The sequence below is a fragment of the Triturus cristatus genome, chromosome 7 (genome assembly GCF_964204655.1).
Source record: "Triturus cristatus chromosome 7, aTriCri1.1, whole genome shotgun sequence".
Lineage (NCBI taxonomy): Eukaryota > Metazoa > Chordata > Amphibia > Caudata > Salamandridae > Triturus > Triturus cristatus.
Window position 1 is genome coordinate 1,857,039,888 of NC_140590.1, and position 22,431 is coordinate 1,857,062,318.

Sequence of the window (22,431 nt, forward strand, 5' to 3'; positions counted from 1 at the left end):
TGTGAGGTCTAATAGCTTTGTGAATGTTTTTTAGCCATGTAGTACAGTACTGCTGCGGTGCAACATGGCTGCCGGCTATAACATTGGCCAATGCTTGTTTTGTATGCAAGGAAACATCTCTGTTTTCACTTCCCTGTGACCTAAAAATGAGAATATGGTGAAAGGAAATGCCCAGTGCTGTTCTACGGCCAACAAAATTACAAAAAGGCCCAAACCCAAAGGCTGGAGTTCAGGTCTTTTCCTTTGCTTTATAACTCGGCCCTTTGTTGCGAATGTCAACAGAACAAGATGTTTAAAGAGACAGAAAAAGAAAAGGTCAATATTTGGTATATTTCCCTGGCTTTCGAGGACACATAAACATGTCAATTGCAAGCCTGTTTAGATAACATCCGAAGACCTGAATAGATTTATTACGTTTACAAGCCTGCCTTCTGTGACCCTCACAAGGTGCCTTCACACTCCATCATGTAAGATTAATGAGTGTTGGGTTTGTCACCACAAATGCAAAAAGAACTATTGATGGACAGAATGCAGAACAATGTCATACATTCACCCAAGTACAGAGATCTGGGCCAAAATCCATCGTTTTTTTGCTCACCATGCCATTCCAGTTTGAACCCAGCCATATGCAAATCAGTCTTGACCCTGTGCCCAATGGGAACAGTCCAGCCTGAACTGCCAAGCCATGTCTTCCCTGGACCGGAATCAAGCATCCTAGGACCGGTTTCAGGGTTTCACCCCTCTTCAGCCAGGATAGCTTGATTACAGTGGCATGGAGATGTGGGTCCCGTGCTCACTACGCCACTGGAGTCACGCTATCCTGGCTGAAGAGTGGTGAATCCCTGAAACCGGTCCTAGGATGCTTGATTCCGGTCCAGGGAAGACATGGCTTGGCAGTTCGGGCTGGACTGTTCCCATGAGGCACAGGGTCAAGGCTGATTTGCATATGGCCATGTCTGAACTGGGGAGGCGTGGTGAGCAAATTAACGATGGATTAAACCCAGATCTGTGACTGGGGTGAATGTTTTGCCAATGTGCAACATTACGTCCATCATCTTGTGTGTTTTGGGTTTGTCACCACAGCAACTCCTTCTTTTACATCCTCCTAGACAAAAACATCTACACAAATTATCCAAGCCATTGACTGCCTGTACAGTTGACTTTTTTTTTTTTTTACTTCCTGCTGTCACCCTAAGGTTCGCATACTAGTGCTCATCACATCCTGATCTGCAAAACCTTCACTTTGCATCCTCTCTTCCTTCATTTTATTTTTTAATGGTTCTTGCAGCTTTTGTCTCACATTGCAGTAGCAGCCACCAAAGGCCAATCTTACCTACTGCCGATGTATACGTAGACTCAATTCCATGCAAAAAGAGCTCAGTTCATCCAGGCCTGCACCGAAAAGGCTAGCAGGTTGGCAAGGTGATGTGGCATGAGCATTGTGCTTGCAAGGGTGCAAGTGGGACCAGGCATTGCCATCGTAACCTAAAGGATCATTCTTCCGGAGAATGCTTGACATGGGTCGGTGTTTAACATCCTCAATTCCCAAGAAATTCTTTGGTCGAAAGTAGGTTTGAATATTGTAGGTGCACTCCATACACTGCACCGGCAAGTGGGGTTTCGAAGTCATTAATGACCATACTGAATACAGCCTGCACTGACCAGCACGCATCGCACCGAGACAAACACAGAATGGAAACTTTAACGAAATACAGCCCCAGAGATCCTTGGTATAACGATTAATGTTCGAGGTAACATGACTTTGTGTAAGAAACCACGCGGGAGGACGGAGGGGGGAGCAATAAAGACTGAGCAAGCAATGACGTGGGAGGGAGAAGGGGGGCAAGCAACAACGGGCAAGTAGGTAACAATAACAGTAACTTATGTTCGCTTACTGCCTTTTTAACCACCAACTCTTTCCTGCTTCCAAACTCACCTCTTGATGGCCAGGTTAGAAGTCGCACAGTTCCAGCGGGGTGCAAATCTGTATGCAAAATAATGTGACCATGCAGTTCTGAATTAATCCTCCAGAGGAGGAATAACCACAGATCTGGTTTCACTGGATGCAAATCTGCTTCCCTGTTTCACTAGGATTAACAGTTGCGTTTACCTCCTGTTTTGAGTAGGTGGAAAATGTGAGCTTTGGGCAAGTGCTGGGCTGGTGGGGAGGAAGGGAACTGAAAGCATACAGGGAAGGGGAAGGCGCGCACGCATGAGAGTAACCTTACATGCTCCCTGCTTACCCCCAAACAAATCTCAGCACAGCAGGGACAGAGACAAAGACGTGACTGCTGTTTCAGCCAAAGCCTCAAGTAATATTATCAGCCGTGTTTTCTGGATGGTAATATAGGGTCTGGTATTCCTGCGCCTGGGAAAACCAAGTGAGGGAACTATGGCCGAGTTGAGATCAGGTGGAGTAGAATTCCAACCAGTAATTCTGCCCTGCCTGACTTGTACGTATGCGCCGAGATGGAGTTCAGCCTCCCTCATCTCCCCACAGACGGCCCCTGCTAACCTGATCATCACATTAACATCATCTGTCATAGCACTAGACCACCACAACTGCAACCAACAACCAGTTTAAGTAAACTCACCTTGAGTGACTTTCGGCAACTCCATTCTCTCCAGCCATTCAGGGAGCACTCCGAACATTGACCAGTCCGCATATCCTCTAGACCGGCCGCCGTTGACGTCCCTCACCCCAAGCCATCTTTACAGAGTCCACGCAGGCACAGATGGGTCGAAAATTCCTCACATGTCCTTTGACAGTATGCCTGTCAGATCCTGGTCTAAGAGGGAAGAAACTTAAACAATCCACCTCTACAGGCAGCTCACCCCGTACATCCTCCCAAACTGAAGAAATAAATCACTAGCATTGAAGCTTGCCGTCAAGATGGACAACCACGTGTACTGTGATGCCCGCGAACATTACACACTTTGTTTTCTTTAACAACAGGAATTCCTATGATCACTGCTGTCTTTACGTTAAGAGATGAAGAAGAAGAAAAAGAACTGCAGCCCGCGGACCACCGGTTGGCCAAGAAAAGAGAAAAAGTGGCAAAAAGAAAGGCGAGCATGGCTCAGGACCCAGGTGAGTGAGGAATGGAAAGAACGTGTGATCATTGTATTGTAATGCACTTGATGGAGGCCCCCCTTGCTTTTTAATGACTGTGGCCCAGATGTACGAAGGTTCCTTTTTTGCATTTCCTAAATAGCTATTCTCAAGAAATTGCTATTCAGGAAATGCGAATTGGTATGTATACCCTGCGATTCCCTGATAGTGAATCCTACAGAGAAGGAATCGCTATTAGGAATTCGTTATTACGAAATCTAAAATAATTTGTTCCTGAGGGCCCATATGTACGGTTAGTTTTGCATTCCCTAAATTGCAATTTCCTAATACGTAATTGCAGTTTTGGAAATCCTAACCCAAGGGTGCCTCTGACCTTAAGGCCCCCCTGGAGGCACCTCTAAATTTGAGGTGCACATGTAAGTGCACATATGCCATAGGGGCATATGTGCGATTCACGTCACATTAAAATATGAATTTATTTTATGAATTTTTTTATTTTGCACATGGTTACCATCGAACTCTGAGTCGATGGTGATAGCATTTCCTAAATGCCCAATTAGCATTTTGGAAATTCTTTGTACATGTGCTTTAAGAATCGCAAATAGGTTATCTCTATGCGATTCCTAAATCGCTGTTGCAATTTGTGATTTCTACCAGGTAGACATCGCATATTGTGACCGATTTCAGCCTTTGTACACATGAAAAGGTCATTTAGCATTTCTTAACGGGTCGAAATTGCGATTCAGCCGTTAAGAAATGCTAAAGGGCTTTGTACATCTGGCCGTTTGTGAAAGGGAAAAAAGCATTTCCATGCTGTTTTCCAGTGAAGTGACAATGACAAGGTGAACAAAAGTGAAAATTTAAACACTGTGGACGTAAATGTATGTAGGACTCTGCCTAAAATAATTTATACTTATATAAAAAGTAGCATGAGGGATATGAGGTCTTAGCCACTCAACACACAGGGAATCGCATCGCTCCTTGTGTTTGTATTCCAATGATACTACTGGGGTTGACTAGAGAGGAATTGTATTGGAATGTTGATAAACAGTGAAGTGTGGTGTATTTTGTAGGGCAAAGATATAGGTGCCATAGTTCAGGACCAGAGATGTGCTTTGCACACAATGCAGTGGCTGACAAGAGTATTTTAGAGGCGTGGAGAAGTCTTCAGAAAGGTGCCCATTGGTTAGATATGCATGACTGGGGGTGCCTCGCAGTCAGGTGTATGGGAATAGCCATGTCGTAGTAAGGGATGACCATTTACTTGCAAGGATTTTCCACTAGGTACAGGTGCAAGACAGCAGTTTAGAAGGGTGTGCAGGGCTGTACCAGGTGTAGAATGAAACAGTTCACTTAGGGGCAAGGGTAATGGTGGCAAATTAAGGTAACGGAAAGGCTCTACCCAGGTGTGTTGTGGCAGATTATAGGGTACCAGCACAAATTAACGAGCGTTGTGGCACATTTCATACATGGGGTCATGGGGGAGGCGAGGGGTGGACGTGTCCACGGCAGTAGCTAATATTCAAGATCTCCACTCAGCAGGACTCTTACTCACAACCATCCTACGCGTACACAGAACCAGATCAGGAGGGTGTTCTCTCAGATCGTTCCTAAAACGTAGAATGACCTCCCTCTCCACATCCGAGCCTCCTCCTCGCTTCTTGAATTCCGTTAGAAGTTGAAGACCCAGCTTTTCAGTTAACCAACATACCATAGGCAGGGGTGGGTAGCCACACCTACACTATCCTCTCAGAAACAAGCTCCTGAATGCTTCTGATTATATTCGTGTTTGTCGGAAATTTCAATAAAAAGATTTAAACCATAAATATCTCCTTGGCTTCTGAGTCGAGGGATTGAACGCTCAGATTGACTAAGAGCTTGTTTTTCCCCTCTGAGCTCGTACGTATACCATGGGACCCCTTTTGAGCCATGCATGATCCTTATCTCAGGGTAGGAGTAACTTCATCAATGGCTATCCGCAGCCGATGAGAGAGTGCTTCAAGTTCTAGGTCCGGGTCCTTGGACAAAGGTCTAGAAACTGAGGTCCTATTCAGAGCGTCCCTCAGACTGGTGGCATCTAATTTGCGCCAATTCCGTAATGCCTTCCACCCCGCCGGCACCTGCTTAAAGCGGCTATGGGGAGTAAAAGGCTGACCAGAAAATGGTGACTTCCATTGTGGCAGTGTAGCGCACAAGGCTAAACTGGAACCTTTGAATGTGGCCTTTGACCGTCTGCAGGATCCAGGAGGGGGGTGCGACTGGTGTGGACAGGGTATCCACCAGCAAGAGGGATAACAAGAAGTAACTTTTTCTTTTGACAGACTTTAACCTGCAGGTTCTTTACCGGTTGAATAGATTTCATATCAAGTCGTTTGACCATTTCAAGTCATTTCTTTCTTCTAGATTTACCACGAGTAGCCTTTAGAAGATATTGACATATATTTACCATCAGCCCATCTTATCTCCCATGAATGTCAATTAGGAGTCTCTGGGGGTAGCTGCAGCAGCTCGGCGGGTGCTTGTGTCTCCTCTTTGTGTCTGGAGGAGCCTGTTTATGTTCTGTAATGTCACTTCTTGCCTTCGTGCAGCCCCTCAGCAGCAGCAAGGGGGCCAATGAGTAGCCAAGGATCAGGCAAGGGGCCAATCATGTCTTGTCATTCGAAGGTCAAAGATTGTGTGAAACCTCTTTTGCAATTCCTGATATTCTGTCAGACTGTGCTTGTGTCCTTCGCTTTAACTTATTTGTCCTTTCCACATAAACATTTGCTGTGTGCTATTTAGCAGCGCATGTGGGCCCATCCGGTCTTGTTCCCAGAAGCAGGTACGGTCAGGATCTGCCCTGCTGCTCTGTGCTTTGCAGTAGAAAACACGGACATCATAATAACATCGCCTCCGTGCTGTGGGAATAATGTTAACAACAAAATTCTGCTTTTAAAAAGTTAATTGTGTTCTTTTACTTCTGCTCCAACAGGTAATTTCAAGCCAGAAGGGTCAAGAAAGATGAAGTATTCTGCACATAACCAAGTGGGGCCTGCGCCTTATACCTGTTCTGTATGCGGAAGAGTCTTCGATCACTTCACTCCCTATCATAAACATGAAGCCGTGCATAAAAATCTGCCACTTCACAAGTGCACTGTATGCGGAGATACCTTCGATCGAAAGTTCCGTCTTTTTCACCACAAGAAATCACATGCCATAAAGCGACGAAACTATATGCCTTTCATCCTTCCGAAGCCAACATTCTGAATATCATCAACTAGGATTATTATTAAATGTGTCACGAAATGTATGTAGCAACTGCTATATGAAAAGAAGAAGCTATTAGGCCCTGTGTAACTTAATTATTTCAGCTCTAGGGAGTTTGCAGCCTCAAACCAAGCAGAAACGCAGAACACAAGACATTTGGGGGATTCCACATCCAGTGTATAACATGGTGGTGACCTCACATTGTGATATATTAGTCAAGCAGTATGTCACACGCTTGGTAGGTGAATACAGGTATTGGATCTCCGTGGGAGACACCGTGATAATCAATATCAGGGGACAATCAAAAAACTGGAATAAATCTGTGAAGGTATGCAATGGCTCGAGAAGACCAGTTGTGATGCCCAGACTCCATACAAACTCAAGAAAGAAGCTGTACTGTACACAAGCAGATCCTCAGAGTAATTTTAGTCCTATCACTCTTTGTATAAAAAAGAGGCCCCGTCTGGAGGATGGACCCTGGCTGGGAATACTTCCAGGACGGCAAGAGGTAAGGGAGCATCAGAGAACACGCGAGAGGGAGGACAGAACCCAATTCAAGGATTCGCCTGAGATAGAGGCAGAGGAAGTGGATGTGAAACCAGAAACAAACCTCTTTCGCCACCAGATTCTCTGCAAATCGCAACATTCACCAAGATCGTTAAGAATAATTATAGAAGGAAAGCGCACCCATTGGACAGCTGAGGTCCACAAGTTTATCACGAGTTGCTCTAACAAAACCCAATAATTGTAAAGGTCCATATGAAGGAAAGCACCACCGCCGCCCAACACTGCAGCATGGTCATTAACCGCAGGGACGAATCTTTCACTGATTGGCTTATTACTCAGCGCCCCGTGGCAAAGGAGGGAAGAAGTGCAATAGATGCAGACATTGGGTTGGTGTTGCTCATCTTAGGAGAAGCCAAGTAAAGGGTCATTCTACAGAAAACGCAGATAGTAAAGAAATCAAACTCTTGAGCAACAGACAGAACCCAAGAGAGTCTGGTTACTGCAGGTGTTTTCCTCATATACCAGATCATGAAATCACAGGAGGTGAAACCAAGACATTGAACGAGTTGTGTTTGACAGAGATAAATAGTAACTTGAGACCAACGACAAGATTTGCACACGTGTAGCCCCAAGATGAGCATGTGCGGTTCGCTTGGGAGAGCAGTATCGAGTGCATTGAGACATCCTGACCCGAGATAATGTAATGTTAGTTTCACGTGTTGCCCTTTTTGCCTTTAGCATCGTTTATCTTAATGTTGTGCAAGCTATCTATGGTTACACCGTGAACGCGCACAAGGATACATAGGACAAATAACACAAATATGTTTTTCCATAAATATGTTTATTAAAGTTGTATAAGATGTTGTCAATGGAGCTAAATATTCTGCTTTGTCTTTTCATGGACCTACTGTGGGACACTGGGTTTTTGTTGCAGTTCTTCCTCTCTGTTTTCCTGGTATTTGATGCAACTTTGACTAAAGTGTACTGGGCTCCGGCTAACCAGGTCCCCAAAACTAGTGCTCTTTCCCTAAAAAGTGTACAACTGTTCCTCCAATTGGCAATACCTTTAGCACCCTCTGTTAGTCCCTAGTAAATGGTACCCTGGTACCTAGGGCCTGAGGTACTAGAGGACAATACTTTATTGTTGATTAATAAAAAATCATTACAAACGGGAAGTATATATAAAAACATTAAATTGTGCATAGACACCTCAAAACATTGTAAAGTATAAAATAATATCGAAGATATGTTATATTTCAATTTAGTAATTACACTATAGTTAAGCAGCATTTTGAGGATTTTTTCTCCAGATCCTCATTTCAAGTGCCTTTGCTAAAGTTCCTTTATATGTAAATATTACAAGGATGCCAACAATCTCCGGTTGATGTTCCATTTCTAATATTAGAAATCAGAAGTTCCACACAAATCACAACGCTACATTATTTGTAAAACTAATTAAAATGTCTAGAATTTTTTGTTAAAATTGCCTACACTACCCCGTATTTTAAAATTCTAAGGTAAAAATGTCATAATAAAAAAAAAAAAATATATATATATATATATATATATATATATATATATATATATATAAAGTGCCACTGTGCAGTTCCTTTTTAAATGGAGCCTTTCTCAGTCTTCTAAGAATTGCTTAAACTACTCTTTTTTTAGTGTCCAAAAATAAAATGCCATAGATACAATGCTAGTGTGCAAACCCTTTCAAAGAAGCCTTTCTTGCGTCAATCAACATTCTATATAATTGTCAGATTATGGAGGTATAGTTGGCAATAACATATCTGATAGAGACTACTAGCCGCAGATTCCATAACGTAGAATTATCCCCAGGCGTGAGACTGGACCCGAAAAACTTTCTTGCCCAGCATCTCTGCGCACCGGGGGGCTGTACCACGCGACTCCGCCCGACGTCCTCCGCGTGACATCAGCGAGGTCACATAAGCCCCACCCCGTAGAGCTGTTCCTGGCCTGTTTTCGGGCCTCCTCTTTCCGCTTTCAGCGTTTTTCTTGGAAACAGTGTGCGAATGCCTTCGGGCTTTAAGACGTGCTTGTCTTGCGTGCGCCAGATGTCGGCGACGGATCCTCACCCCATCAGCATGTGGTGTTTGGGGGAGCACCACAACTCCATCGATTGTGAAGCATGTCAACAGATGAAGTCCCGGCAGGAGCACCGGATGAAGCTCCTTTCGGCATGCACGTCCAGGTCGGACGTCTGTCCCCCGCGGACGGCTTCAAGAACCGCCGCATACGTCTCCGACATTGTCCTTCCCTCAGGCCACAAGGGCGTCGCTCACCGGTTGGTAAGTGTCACAGTCTGTCTCCAAGACCCGGTCCCCGGCCTGTTGGGGGCGTGGGTTCTCCGCGGGTGGTGCGGCCCCGCGCGTTGCCATCCTATCCGCCGTTTCCCGGCGCAGGGGCGATCAGAGCCCAGATGGAGGCCTATGCGACGGCCTTGCAAGCCTCTTTGATGCTTCATTCTCCTCCTTCTCTTCCTGGGACGTCTGCGGATCCCTTGCCGCGTGCGGGGTCTTCTGCGGCGTCGCCGGCGGCTCCAGCCCCGGCGACGACGGGTTCGGATCCAGGTTCGGAGGATGTGGGGCCGTCTGGGTGCGGCCCTTCTGGGTTCCCTCCTTCGGACCCGGGTGCCACTGCCTCGGCGCAAACTCCCGCGGGGGTCCCTGTGGTGTCGCAGGAGGTTGCCGGGCCTCGGGCATGCCCTCGAGTCCTCCTCGGTCCTCTGGGCATGCCCTCGAGTCCTCCTCGGTCCTCTGGGCAGACGGCAGCCTTGTCCGAGGCTGAGGTGACGTCGCTCTGGCGTCAGCAGCTGCTGGCCCTGGCTGCGCCGCAGGGGCCAGCTAGGGGTCGGAGCTTGTCCCCGGGCCCCCCTCGATCCTCCATGCAGGCGGCTGCTTCGTCGGAGGTCGAGTCGACACCTTTTCGACGCCGTTCCTTAGCTGCCCCGACCCCGCTCCGGTCTCCTGTGGCGGAGGTCGTTCCGGCATCCCCTTCGGCGCCGGTCTACGTTGACCTGACGCCGGTCGCGGACTCTACGGGGCTGGGTCGTTGAGTCGTCTTCGGACGCCCCCTCTTCTCCAGAGGTTTGGCGGTTGTTGGTTTCATCTTCCCCCGGAGACGGGCCGCCGTGTCGTGGAGTTTTTCCTGGCGTCTTCCAAGGATGGCTCGTCGCCGTGCCCGCAGTCTTCCCCGGAAGGGCCTCAGGTTCCCCATTTCTCGCCCCCCCCCCCCCCCCCCTCCTCCTTTCCGGTCTTGGCCTTTCCTAGTTGGTTTAATCTTCCCTGGAGACGGGCCGCCGCGTCATGGAGTTTTCCCGGTGTCTTCCAAGAATGGCTCGTCGCCGCTCCTGCAGTCTTCCCCCAGAAGGGCCTCAGGTTCCCCATTCCTCGCCCCCTACCCCCCTCCTCCCTTCCGGTCTTGGCTTTTCCTTCCTCCGGTTGGCCTGGGGGACAGCCACCTTAGTTTGCAGCCGTCGCCCACCGAGGAACTGCTTTCCCTGCCACTGGGCCCTACGGAGGCCGGTGCTGCCTTCGCTCGGGCTGTTTCCACAGCGGTGGGAGTCTTGCGCATGGGCGATCCAGCTGCCCATTTCCCCGCGGATCATCTTTTGGAGGTCCTCCATCACGGTTATGGGGGTCAGGAGCTGCTTCTTCCCTTTGAGGCTTCGCTCCACACATCTCTTTTGGGGGTTTGGGGCAGCCCGCCACGGGGGATCCGGTACCCCAGCCACTTCTGCACCGTCACCGTCCTGCGCCGCATGACCCGGTCTGTCTTTCCCTTCACCCCTCTAGCAGAGGTCCTCTTTTACAGACTGCTTTTCCCTCCCTCTCATCGGTGTTGTCTCCCCTGTCACGGGAGGCCCGCTGGCTAGATTCTTGGGGACACAGTATCTTCGCTTCCACCAGCGTGGCTTTGCAGGCCCTTAACACTCTTTGTGTTTTGGCACGGGCCACTTCTTGCTTGTGGGACTCGGAGGAGTCCCTTATGTCTGCCGCTTCTCAGGAGGGTGCCTCTGTTGATCTCCGGCACCATGTGTTGGATGGCCGGGAGCTGGCGGCCTTTATTCTTCGCTCGGCTCTGGACGTTTCGGACGTGCTTGGTCGTACCATGGCTTCCTCTGTGGCCCTTCGTCGACATGCCTGGCTAAGGGATAGTGGGTTCCCGGAGAACTTGAGGGAATGGTTGGTGGACCTTCCTTTTGATGGCACTCGTTTGTTTCACGCCCCTGCGGACTCTGCCATTAAGAGGTTTCTTGCGGGGCTTTGTCGTACTCCACCTCCTCCTCCTCCTCCTCCTCCTCCTCCTCCTCCTCCTCCTCAGTGATGTGTGTCGGTCTGTGTCTTGGGAGGTGTTCTTCCGTTGTTTTCCTGGGGCCTTATAGCGCGTCGCACCGGTTCTGTGTTTAGTGTGGTTCATGTGCCTTCAGGTCCTTTTGTTAGGACTTGGTGCTGTTGGCTGCTGGTCTGGCCCTGTTTTGACTTGTGGTTTGGCTGTTGTGAGCCGTGTAGGCCCTGAGATTAGGCCTTCTGTATATTCTTTCTTGGCCGCTTGCGGTTTTCTCCGCTGGTCTTTTTGTTTGTCCTCTGCTGCGGAAACATTTTCCTAAGAGTATTCCCATGTTCTGGGACGTAACATGCCCTATGTGGGGGTAATGATAGCTATTATATAGCTTATCGTGTGCTGGGGAGGTGTGGTTGCCCTTCGGGCATCTGCTCTCCGTGGCGTCTCGGTATATCGCAGGTGCGATCTTCTTGCTGATTGTTTGGAGTTGCATTGTGCCCCGGTCAGTCCTTCTCCTGGGTCGCTGTGTCGCTAGCGTGGTCTGGCCTGCTGTCGGTGGCATCACGTTGTAGCGGTTTTGCCCTTCTGTCCGACCTGGTCCTCTGTTTGGTGTTCCGGGGGGGGGCCTGGATTCACTGCTTTTTCTGTGCTGGTGGGTGACTTGGGCCGCCCTTAGTCTTTCTTTCTTTCTTTCTTCCTGGTTCCACTTCGTTTGTGGGTCAGCGTGTGCCGGCCCCTCCCTTGGGACGTGTCCTGGCCCTTCCTGGCCTCCGCCTTCGGCTGGCGTCTTGCTTGTCCAGGGTGCACTATTCAGCGGTGGTTCCGTCCCTGCCTTGTCCGCCGCTAGCGGCTGCAGTGTGTTCAACTGTTTTCTGTCACTGTGTGTGTTGTTCAGTGGGCCCTACCTCCGGTTCTACCTCTCTCCCCTGGGGTCTGAGGAGGTTCCTTGAGGCTTTTTGGGCGCTGTCAGCCCCTGCGGGGTGTTGGGCAGTCTCCCTTGGTTGGGCTTAGGTTATCCTGGCCTTTCCCTTCTTGTCCCTGTGACCTGTCCCCTGTCGGGGCCCAGTGTCTCTCCTGGTGGGGACTCTCGCTCGCAGGCCCTCCTCCCTTCTGGGTATGGCTAGGGTATCTATTCTACGTTAAGTAATCTGCGGCTAGAATTCTCTATCAGATGTACAAGTTACTTACCTTTGGTAACGATGTATCTGGTAGAGACGATTCTAGCTGCAGATTCCTTCACGACCCGTCCTTCCTCCCCGTTCTGCGAAGCCCCTCTGCTTGGGTTTCTGCAGTCGCCTCCCTCTGGGTGGCTTCTCTTCTGTTGATGTCTTCTTCGTTTCCTTTCAGTCAGTCATCCCTCCGGATGGTTTTTCTCTGGCGTGTGAGCCTTCTTTTGCTCTTTCCCTCTGCTGTTGGGGTTTCTGATCCCCCCCGGTCCTCTTTGTTGGGGGTTCTTTTACCTGTCCTTTGTCCTACTCCTTTCGGGGGTTATGGCCCTCCTTGGCACGGTCGTCTGCGGATGGTTTACCTATCCTTTGTCTACCTACTCCTTTCAGGTGGTGTGGCCATCCTTGGCAGTGTAGTTTGGGGGTGGATTGCTGTTGCTCCCCTGTTCCGGGCTTCTGGCCTTTTCCCTTGTGGTGGTAGTTGCAGTCCCTCTCTTTTTCAGTCACAGCGCTTTCACATGCTTGTGCCTCTGGGGTGGCTCTCGCCTTGGCTTGCGAGGAGGTTCAACGGAGTGGTGCTTGCGCTTTTCTTGCTCTTGCTTTGCTGCTCTAACCTTCTGGTACTTTACTGCCACCTGGTGCTCTCGCTTTGGCTTGCGCACTTGTTCCTCACAGTGGTGCTCTGCTCTTTTCCTGCTCTGGCCTGCTGTTGTCGCCTTCTGGTGCCTTGGTGCCACCTGGTGATGTTGTCCCCCCTTTTTAGGTCTCGGCTGCGAAGGCTGCGCTTGCGCAGTCTCGCTCCGAGATTTAATGACTTTGAGTGACTTTGAGAAGAGGGGCTTGCACCCGCCCCTCTTCTCTCCTGTTCTCTATTGGCTGGCCTCTTAAATGCTGGCCAGCCACTGGAGAAGAGGTCCAGTCACTCCGTTGAAGCCCCGTCCTTTTCGGATCGGGGGGCGTGTTTTTTCGTTGCTTTTCGCAGGGCGTGTTTTTCTCTCCTCCAGCCAATGGCACGAGGAGAGAAAAAGAAACACGCCCCCGAATCCGAAACCGAGGCTGCGTTTCTCCGAGGCAGTTCTTCTCTGCCTCGGAGAAAGGCGGTGGTGTCCCGCCGTTGCTCCCTCACCTGATCTCCTTGTTTTGCTATCGGGATCCGCACCGTGCTTTGGACGGGATGTCCTTTCCAGGTTCTGCTGTCTTGCGCTTCCCCTCCACGCTCCATCCTCGCTCGCGCAGCCCCTCCCCTTCGGCGCAAACATGGCACCCACGCAGCGCGAGGCAGGATGCGTCCATTGTGTGATCCGACTTGTTTACCTAAGCCTCCTGCCTCATTATCAATGTCGTGCGTTGTTGTGCTCACTTTGTGAGGTTCTACAATGTTTTGAAATTGTTCTGCTAGACTGCTAGCTTAATTGGAAACCGTCCCTTTCAGAATCACCCCTGTTTTGTGTGGGCCCCTCATAGAAGCCGCTCCCCTGTTTATCACAAAGACCTCGAGGTGGAGGTACGACAAGACAAGCGAGGAGCCCGAGGCGTCGCACCTCGGAGAGCCCTCGGGGGCTGTCCAACCCTAGAGACAGTCGGGAAACGTGCAGCATATGGCGCCAGGGGTTGTCCTCCCCCCTGAAAAGTATTTGAAAAAAATACGCAACATTTGGTACAATCTGTTGCGTGCCGAGAGCGAAATACAAGGCGCCATCTCTGCATCCTGATACATCCGAATGATGCCAAGTTCCACAGACGCCTTTTGCACCAGGTTAACAAGGGCAAGAGTCGGAATGGGATGTGAATGAGGTAGCGTGGGTACATCGCATGCTCAACAGAGGAGGCGTGTTGCAGTCCTGATGGCACGGTAACACGCTGCAGCGCGAGCTCTAACAGGGAAGGGTGCTCGTTTAATTGACAAGCCTTGTACCTGGAAAAGTGAGGTAAAAGATTCATTCAGACGTCCCATGTAGGAGCTTTCTAACCCTGAATTTAACAAGCATTAAAAATACAGAATTCATCCCACATGTAGAACGACCTACTACTCTGAGCTGAGCGTTCAACGACAATGCTGGGACTGAAAAGGTGCATTTATACCTCAACTGTAAAGTAGTATATTGGTTAACAATATAAGGGCCCAGGTTCAAATGTTGATCCTTGAGTATACTACGCTACATGAGTTAGTGAGTTGCAGATTCATGAAAAGCCAATGGAAGCCCGGTGGAGTGACTTTACACAGCCTTCATTTAACAACCAATGGCATGACAGGAAGGACCTTTGAGGTAGATGATACCATAGGAGACGATTTATGTGCCATAAGTCCTTAATGCCATTACAGAAAAGTGGCGTTACTGACGTTAAAAAACCCTGCAGTTGGTGCAAGAATAATAAAAGAATTTGAACAAAGCAGTTATACAGCAGGCAAGTAAGTCTGTTTGAGTTGCCTCACATATACCAGTTTTGGTGATGCAATGATATGCCGGCATGCAGCTCTGATATTCCAGTGGAGCAGCCATTATACAGCTAGATACAATATCAAATGTCCAATTACAGCTAAAATATCCAGCCACAATTATTATGCGCCCTTCCAACCCAAATAGCCATGCACACAGGGCACATATCCTGAACAAGCATTTACAATGCAACGGTCTCGGCATTGTTAAAGTTAGAGCTATTGGCATTGCTCATGACAATGCCGTTTCTTTAAATGTTTTAAAAACAAACACATAAACAAAAATGTCATGAGCAATGCCAATAGCTCTAACTTTACCAATGCCGAGACCATTGCATTGTAAATGCTTGTGTTTTCTTCTATTTTGTTTTCCTCTGTTTTGTTTCTCTGGTTTTTGCGCACACTGTTTCCATGCTCTCCTTAGTTTTGTTGTGCTGGCTCCGCGTTGTGGCGCGGGAAAGTTCTCCGAAGCAAACTGACATCAGCGTGCCGGGGTGGGGCTTATGTGACCTCGCTGACGTCACGCCCACGGAGGACGTCGGGGCAGAGTCGCGTGGTACAGCCCCCCGGCACGCAGAGATGCTGGGCAAGAAAGTTTTCCGGGTCCAGTCTCACGCCTGGGGATAATTCTACGTTAAGGAATCTGCGGCTAGAATAGTCTCTAACAGATACATCGTTACCGAAGGTAAGTAACTTGTACCTTTGGGACAGCATCGTTGAACAGGACGATTATTGGTTACCACAAGCCCCTAACATCAGGTGGCACACTCTAAGGTTAACTTTTTTTCTGCAAATGAATAAACTTTACCAACTGTGTGGTCAAATGAGCCGATTTCCCGGCGAGGCAAGTAATAATTGTTTGGCGACATGTCCTCACCCTGTTTTCTTTAAGGATGGGTTTTAACAGGGCTTTCCTCTCTTCTGGTAGTTGAGGACAAATAGATAAAACATGCAATAATGATTCATTATGAAAGCTGCATATCCTACAATTGTCTGAGTGCCAAGTTTGTACCCTGGGGGGGGGGGGGAGGGGGAGAGGCTTGGCTTCCATCCTTTGTGGGATATCTCCCAAATCGTAGCAGCAAACTTTTGTCTCTTATAAGTAATTTTAGATGGGAAATAGGATAAAATTGTGGCTCCAATTAGGTGAATGAATTAGTAACCGACCATTAATGGCTTTTTTTTGGGCAAGCTCATCCTTGTCCTATAGAATCGTTAGGAATTTAGCTGCTTGGCTTTGTGTCTGTCTGAACACTGCTTTATTTCTAGATACATCTTCAAAAGGCTGAGACGTAGTTATTTAGGCTCTCCATTAAATAAGATCTCCAACCCTCAGCGTGCTCATATCCCATTATTTCCTGCCAGCAGAAATTCGCAAGTGTACCTGGGTCTGAACAAAAGGAGTATAAAGATTTTAAAAATGTAGATTGTCTTGTTAAAGATTGTATTTTCAGACCAAATTCCAATCTGACATTGGCATGCCCGATGTTCTTTGGAACCCTGAAGACCGATTTGAAAACTTTTACCAGTAGATTGTCAAGAATGTTTGAGTCTTTTCCTTGGAAAATCACTGACCCATAGGCCGGGGAAGGAATCGGCTTCGCTTTCATCACCTTAAGTAAGTGTTCATGGTTCGGACATGCCAGCGTGTCTCTCAGCTTTTTGAAAGCAAAAGACAGCACAGTAGCTTTCGCTTTTAAATTAAGAAAGTGCTGTTTAAAAGACAATCTGTCATCAAATGTAATTCCGAAATATTTATAAATTTTACAGTTTCAATCTTTAAACCATTAATACTCTCATGTCTGATTTGGTCGTCATAATTTTTGTTTTTATGGTGTTCATCAGTAAACCATTGGCTTATATTTAGTTGTTAAAAGAATCCATTAATCTTCGTAAACCTATGGAAGTATGAATTAACAGAACGGTGTCATCTGCCTTCTGTAGATATTTTATATTTTGTCCTGCAAGGTTAGGCGAATGAGCATTAACATTTTTAAAATGCGACTGTAAATCGGCCATAAAAAGATTAAAAAGACAACCGGCTAAAACACAACCTTGTTTAAGATCACTATATGTTTTAAATCGGCTAGTTGTACAGCTTCCATCCCCCACCTTCACCTGGACCCACGTATTTGAATATAACATTTGAATATAACAATATAATCATATCTAACACTTATGTTATGTTAATAAAATTAATTGAGCGCGCGAATACCCGGAGGTGTCTCAGCGCTAGGACTGCGTTTAGCCCAGATAGAACGTCTAGTTCTGAAATAGCCTCGTTTTTAGCCCTTTTCTAAAGATGGCGAGTGAGCTTGGGCTTCTGAGCACCATTGGAACATGTTCCAGAGTTTTGCAGTGCCATACGAGAGGCTTCGGCCTCCCCAGCTTGAGGACCTGATCCTCTGAACTTTCATAAGTCTAGTGCCTGTGGAGCGCAATTGTCTGGCCGGTTCATACCAGGCAAAGAGATTTCTAAGAAATAGTGGTCCTGTGTTACTCAGTGCCTTGTATGCTAGGCATAGTGACTTAAATTTAATTTGTTGTGCCACCGGAACCGAGGAGAGAAGTTGGCCTAACGGCTAGGGCGGTCGACCTCGAATCTGGGGAACTGGGTTTGAGTCGCGGCAATGACGCTGAACATCCTGTGATTCTGGGCAAATCAAGTAATCTCCCCGTGCCTAACAAATATGAATGTGTCCTCATGTAATGCAACTGGGGCTATGTAAGGAGCTCTGATAGCCGATTCGGGTCAAGTTCGCGCTATAGAAAACTCTGTAAAAATAAAAAAAAACAGTGGATTTCCTTGGTTACTGATTCGTGCTTAGGGACATTCAGAAAAAGTCTAGCGGCTGCATTTTGTACTGTCTGGAGCTTTTTTTTAAAAATTGCTTCTGCATATTCAGATAGAGCCCATTGCAGTAATCCAATTTTGACTGTATTAGTGTAGTTACAACCATCCTTCTAGAGTCGGTGGGGATGTAAGGTAGAAAATTCTTGAGTTTCTTTATCAGAAAGTGGGAGGCAGACACAATGGCATTGGTCTGGTGAGACAGTGTTAATTTATTATCAATCAAAACTCCCAGATTTTTTGCCTTCTGAACTGGTTTTGAGGGTTCCCCCATCTCCGCCGGCCATCAGAGATTGTCCCACCTGGGTTGCAAGTTGCCAAAGATCACTACCTCGGTCTTCTCACAATTAAGCTTGTGAAAGTGTTTTCCCATCCATCTATTTATTTCACTCATGCGGTTCTGAAACTGTAATGTGGGGAGGATTGATCTTTGTACACTGCCACCACTATCTGGGTGTCATCGGCGTGAGACTAAAACCGAACTCTCGGATCAGAGGGGCGAGTTCAGATACATACACGTTAAAAAGAGATGGACTTGGAGATGAGCCCTGTGGAAATCCACATGGGAGGACGTAGGGATCCGATTTCTACTTGTCTAATGTCACTGTTTGTCTCCTTTCCCTCAGAAAGGAGGAAAGCAGGGCCAGTTCCGTTCCCTTGACCCCCAACATTTCTAGCCGCTGCTGCAGAAGATTGTGATCCACGGTGACAAACACGGCTGACAGATCGAGGAGAACGAGGGCGGCCTTGCCCCCTCTGTCCATCATAGTCCTGATCTGCTCGGTGGCCTTAATTAATGCCGTTTCAGTACTGTGCTCATGTAGAAAGCCAAACTGTAAGGGATCAAGTTGTTCGTTTTCCTGGATGAAGTGGGCTAACCATTTATTCATGATTTTTTCTACTATTTTGGCTGGGAGCGGCAGCCGAGCTATAGGGCGGTAGTTATTAGGATTAGACAGATCCAAATTGGGGTTTTTTAACAGTGGAAGTATGGAGGTGTCTTTCCAAGGAGCCGGAAAAAATACCGGAGATGAACATATTCTTGAAAATCTCTGTGAGCTCAGGGCTCACCACCTCTGCTATATCTTTCAGAAATGCAGGTGGGCAGGGGTCAAGTGGGGATCCAGATTTAATTTCTCTAATGTGTTTTTCCACTACCTCAGTGGAAATCTGTGAGAAGCAGTGAAAACGAATCCCTTAGGTTCAGGATGTAAAGGTGATTCGGTGGGACTGTGAGGGGGGTGGGTTCAAAAGCATCATAAATGTCCTTGACTTTGCTTTTGAAAGCTACTGCAATCATATCACAAAAACTTTGGTTGCTCTTGATTAGTTTGTTCTTAGGTAGCGATGACAATTATTCTACTACCCTAAACAGTTCTTTTGACGTATTCTTGGCACTCTCAATCTGCTTAGTGAAAAAGTCATTTTTTTCTGACATCAGCAGATTTTTATATTGAGTTAGTGCGGATTTATATATATCTTTGTCCGCTATGTCATATTTAACTCTCCAGCGTCTTTCGAGTCTGCTGCACTTTTGTTTTTCGTGTCGCAGGACGTCCGTAAACCAGGGAGCCAAAGGAGTGTTGCGTCCGATCCCTCCACAAACACACCACTGAAATCTGTGACCTCCTCAACAGCACTACCCTGGACGTAGCATTCTTTACCGAAACCTGGACCAACACCACCTCGGGACTGGACATCACCATTGCCATTCCCCAAGGATACAAGATCTCCAGGAAGGACCGCCCCACCCACCCGGGGGGAGGAATCGCCATCATCCACAAATCCACCCTCTGCTTGAGCACACTCCCCGACAAGCCCACAGATCTGATGGAACACCTTCACTTCAAGATACTGGCCAGCCCTACCTCCACCCTCCGAGGAACCCTCATCTACCGACCCCCTGGACCCCGCGGACTTTTCGCCAACTCCATCACGGACATCATCTCCCTGCATGGCATTGCGTCCACCAACTACACCCTACTGGGAGACCTCAACTTCCACCTCGACAACCAACTGGACCCCAGCATAACATCCCTCCTGGACAGCCTCCACAACATTGGAGTCTGCCAGATCGTGACTGAACACACGCACTCAGCAGGACACACCCTCGACCCCCTCTTCACAACAGGAAACTCCATCACCTTCAGCCACACCACCGAACTCCCATGGACTGACCATCGATGCGTCCACTTCACCTTCAGAACACCCACCATCCACAGACACCAGCACCTGCTCCCACAAAGAAACTGGACCAGAATCACCGACGACCAGCTAACCTCATCACTCAGTAACTCCACCCCAACCATCGCGGAAAACGACGACGCCAACACCGCAGCCCGAACCATGCACAGATGGATCTCCGACAGCGCCAACACCATAGCCCCCTTCAAGAAAAACAACCCCACCCACGCCAAGAAAGCTAGATGGTTCACCACCGTACTTCGAGAGACCAGACGCACTTGCCGCCGCCTCGAAAAGGCCTGGAGGAACACCAAATCCACAGAAGCCCACAACAACTTGAGTAGCCACCAATGCCCACCACCAACTCATCAGAAAAATAAGGAAAAAAGTGATTGAAGACAGAATCTCCACTCATGCACACAACAGCAAAGAACTCTTCAACATCATCAAGGAGTTCGCCCAACCCACCAGCGAGTCCACCGACATCCCTCCCTCACAAGACCTCTGCGACAAACTCACCATTTTCCACCACAAAATCAAGAGCATCTACGACAACTTCGACCAACACACTGAACCCTCACCAACCACCCCTGACAACCTGAAGCCAGCGATCTACAACTGGACAGCCCTCGCCACCGAAGACACATTGAAGACTATGAAGTCGATCCCCTCCGGGGCCCCCACGGACCCCTGCCCCCACCACATTTTCAACAGAGCCGCTGACACCATCGCACCCATGCTCTGCCACACCATCAACCGCTCCCTGGCAACCCCCTCGTTCCCTGACGACTGGAAACACGCTGAGATCAACTGTGAGAAAGTGGCTCTGTATATACTGTTCCCAAATAGGTACAGGGTGTACAGAGTCCACAGTCCCCAGAGGTTTGGCAGAGGCTAAAGTTAGATATAACCTTACTATCTAAAGTGATAGCTTGGTTGAGCAGTAAGGCAGTATCAGAGGACAGTGTAAAGCATTTGTTGTACACACTCAGTCAGCAAATGGTCTCACACACTCAATAACTGAACTCTAGGTCAATGATTTATATATAAAAAATATGATTGTTTTATTTTAGAACCAACAATAGTTATTAAAATATACTTTCTCAGAATGAGATGCTTTATATAAATACTTTTGCAATATGCAATTGACTTTTGTAAACAGTTACAAGTGGTTGCAATAGGCAACACAATTTTAAACACAATAATGCATTGAGTTCAATGGAAGTTTCAAGTTATTTGCAACAGATTACTTTTAGGATTACTTTTGGAATTCCAGGACTGGATCCTAGATTCAGTCCTGGGTCAGTACTTAGAATCAAGTGATAAAAGTCGACTTAATTACTGTGATGATTTTTAGACAATATTTTGCTATTTTAAAAGTTGACACTTAAAAAATATTTCATAGAAAACAGTCAATGATTCCCTATGGAAGAAAATTCAAGTTGCAGGTATAGTAGGTTCTCGTTACTTTTGTAATCCAGTACTGGGTACCTAGACTCGGTACTGGGACCTTTATCCAAAAAAGGTAAGCAATTACGTTTTCAGAAGTTATACAATTTTTAAAGAATATTTAAAGTTTGCAGAAATTGACACTTAGAAGAAATTTCACAGAAAAACAGTCAATGATTTCCTAGGAGAGAAAATTGAGTTACTGGTAAGTACAGTTGTAAGTATTTTTCAGAGTCAGTGCTGGGCACCAAGATCCAGCACTGGGAGCTCACCTAAGAGCAGGTGAGTATTTTCGTTTTCGTTACTCGGCTGACTTTTGGTGAATATTTTAAGATTTGAAAAGTCCACACTTAGAAGAAATTTCAGGAAAAAGCCAGTCAATGTTACCCTATGAAGAAAATTGAGTTATCGGTTTAAAGGTAAGTATTCGACTGGCAGAGTTGAGGTTCTGGGCATAGACTCAGCGGTCCCCCAGGGTCAGGTAGGTACAGTTGGTTCACCCTCAGCAGCACTAGGGCGGCCGGGTGCAGAGAGAGTTAGGCCCAATGTTATCCTATGAGGGATAGGGTGTCAGGCGCTGATCCAGTGCGCCTACCGAAACTGTAACCAGACCACAACTTCCAGAAAGCTTGGCGGTAGAGGGCGTGGCCTCCGCTATTTAGTACGGGAGAGGAGGACCAATCGGAGCGCGTAATCCTGTTCACTTGAATTCCGTTCGGTGGGTTCCGAACGAAACGAAGAACCGCTGAAGCTCGCCAGCGCGGGACGCTAGAGTAAGCGTTGCCGCGTTATTCCGAACCCAGGATTTACCAAGGGTGAAGGAGCACTCTTCACTCGCGGGACGCTGATGCCAAGCGTTGCCGCGTTACTTCGAACCTAGGATTTGCCAAAGGGAAGGAGCACTCTTTACTCGCGGGACGCTGAAGCCAAGCGTTACCGCGTTACTTCGAATCCAGGATTTGCCAAAGGTGAAGGACCACTGGCGGGACGCTGACGTAAGCGCCGCCGCGTTCCAGGAGTTCGGGACTGATATCTAAGCCTCGGACCAAAAGAGGCACTAGGAGCGGACGCTTCCTCCCTGGCCGTGGAAGCCGGAGCGGTGCCATTCCCCGCCGGAGCCGCAGCCTGCCAATAGCAAGGTAGAGTCGTTCTAAGGAGGGGCTGCATTGTGCGGGACATTTCTTGACTCCGACGAAGCCACCAGCCTGGA

The 22,431-nt window shown here is 48.0% G+C and overlaps 1 protein-coding gene across 5 annotated transcripts in view; it reads left to right on the forward strand.

Annotated features, from left to right (window-relative positions):
• The window catches only part of LOC146813471 (uncharacterized), a 269,121-nt gene extending 261,416 nt beyond the window's left edge, over positions 1 to 7,705 (forward strand). For all 5 annotated transcript variants that reach the window (XM_085620247.1, XM_085620245.1, XM_085620244.1 and 2 more), the window contains exons 14-15: positions 2,957 to 3,091; positions 6,045 to 7,705. In XM_085620247.1, coding sequence (XP_085476373.1) covers positions 2,957 to 3,091; positions 6,045 to 6,319 — 410 coding nt within the window. In that variant the 3' untranslated portion in view covers positions 6,320 to 7,705. The remainder of the gene's footprint in view (positions 1 to 2,956; positions 3,092 to 6,044) is intronic.
• Positions 7,706 to 22,431: the final 14,726 nt, after the last annotated feature.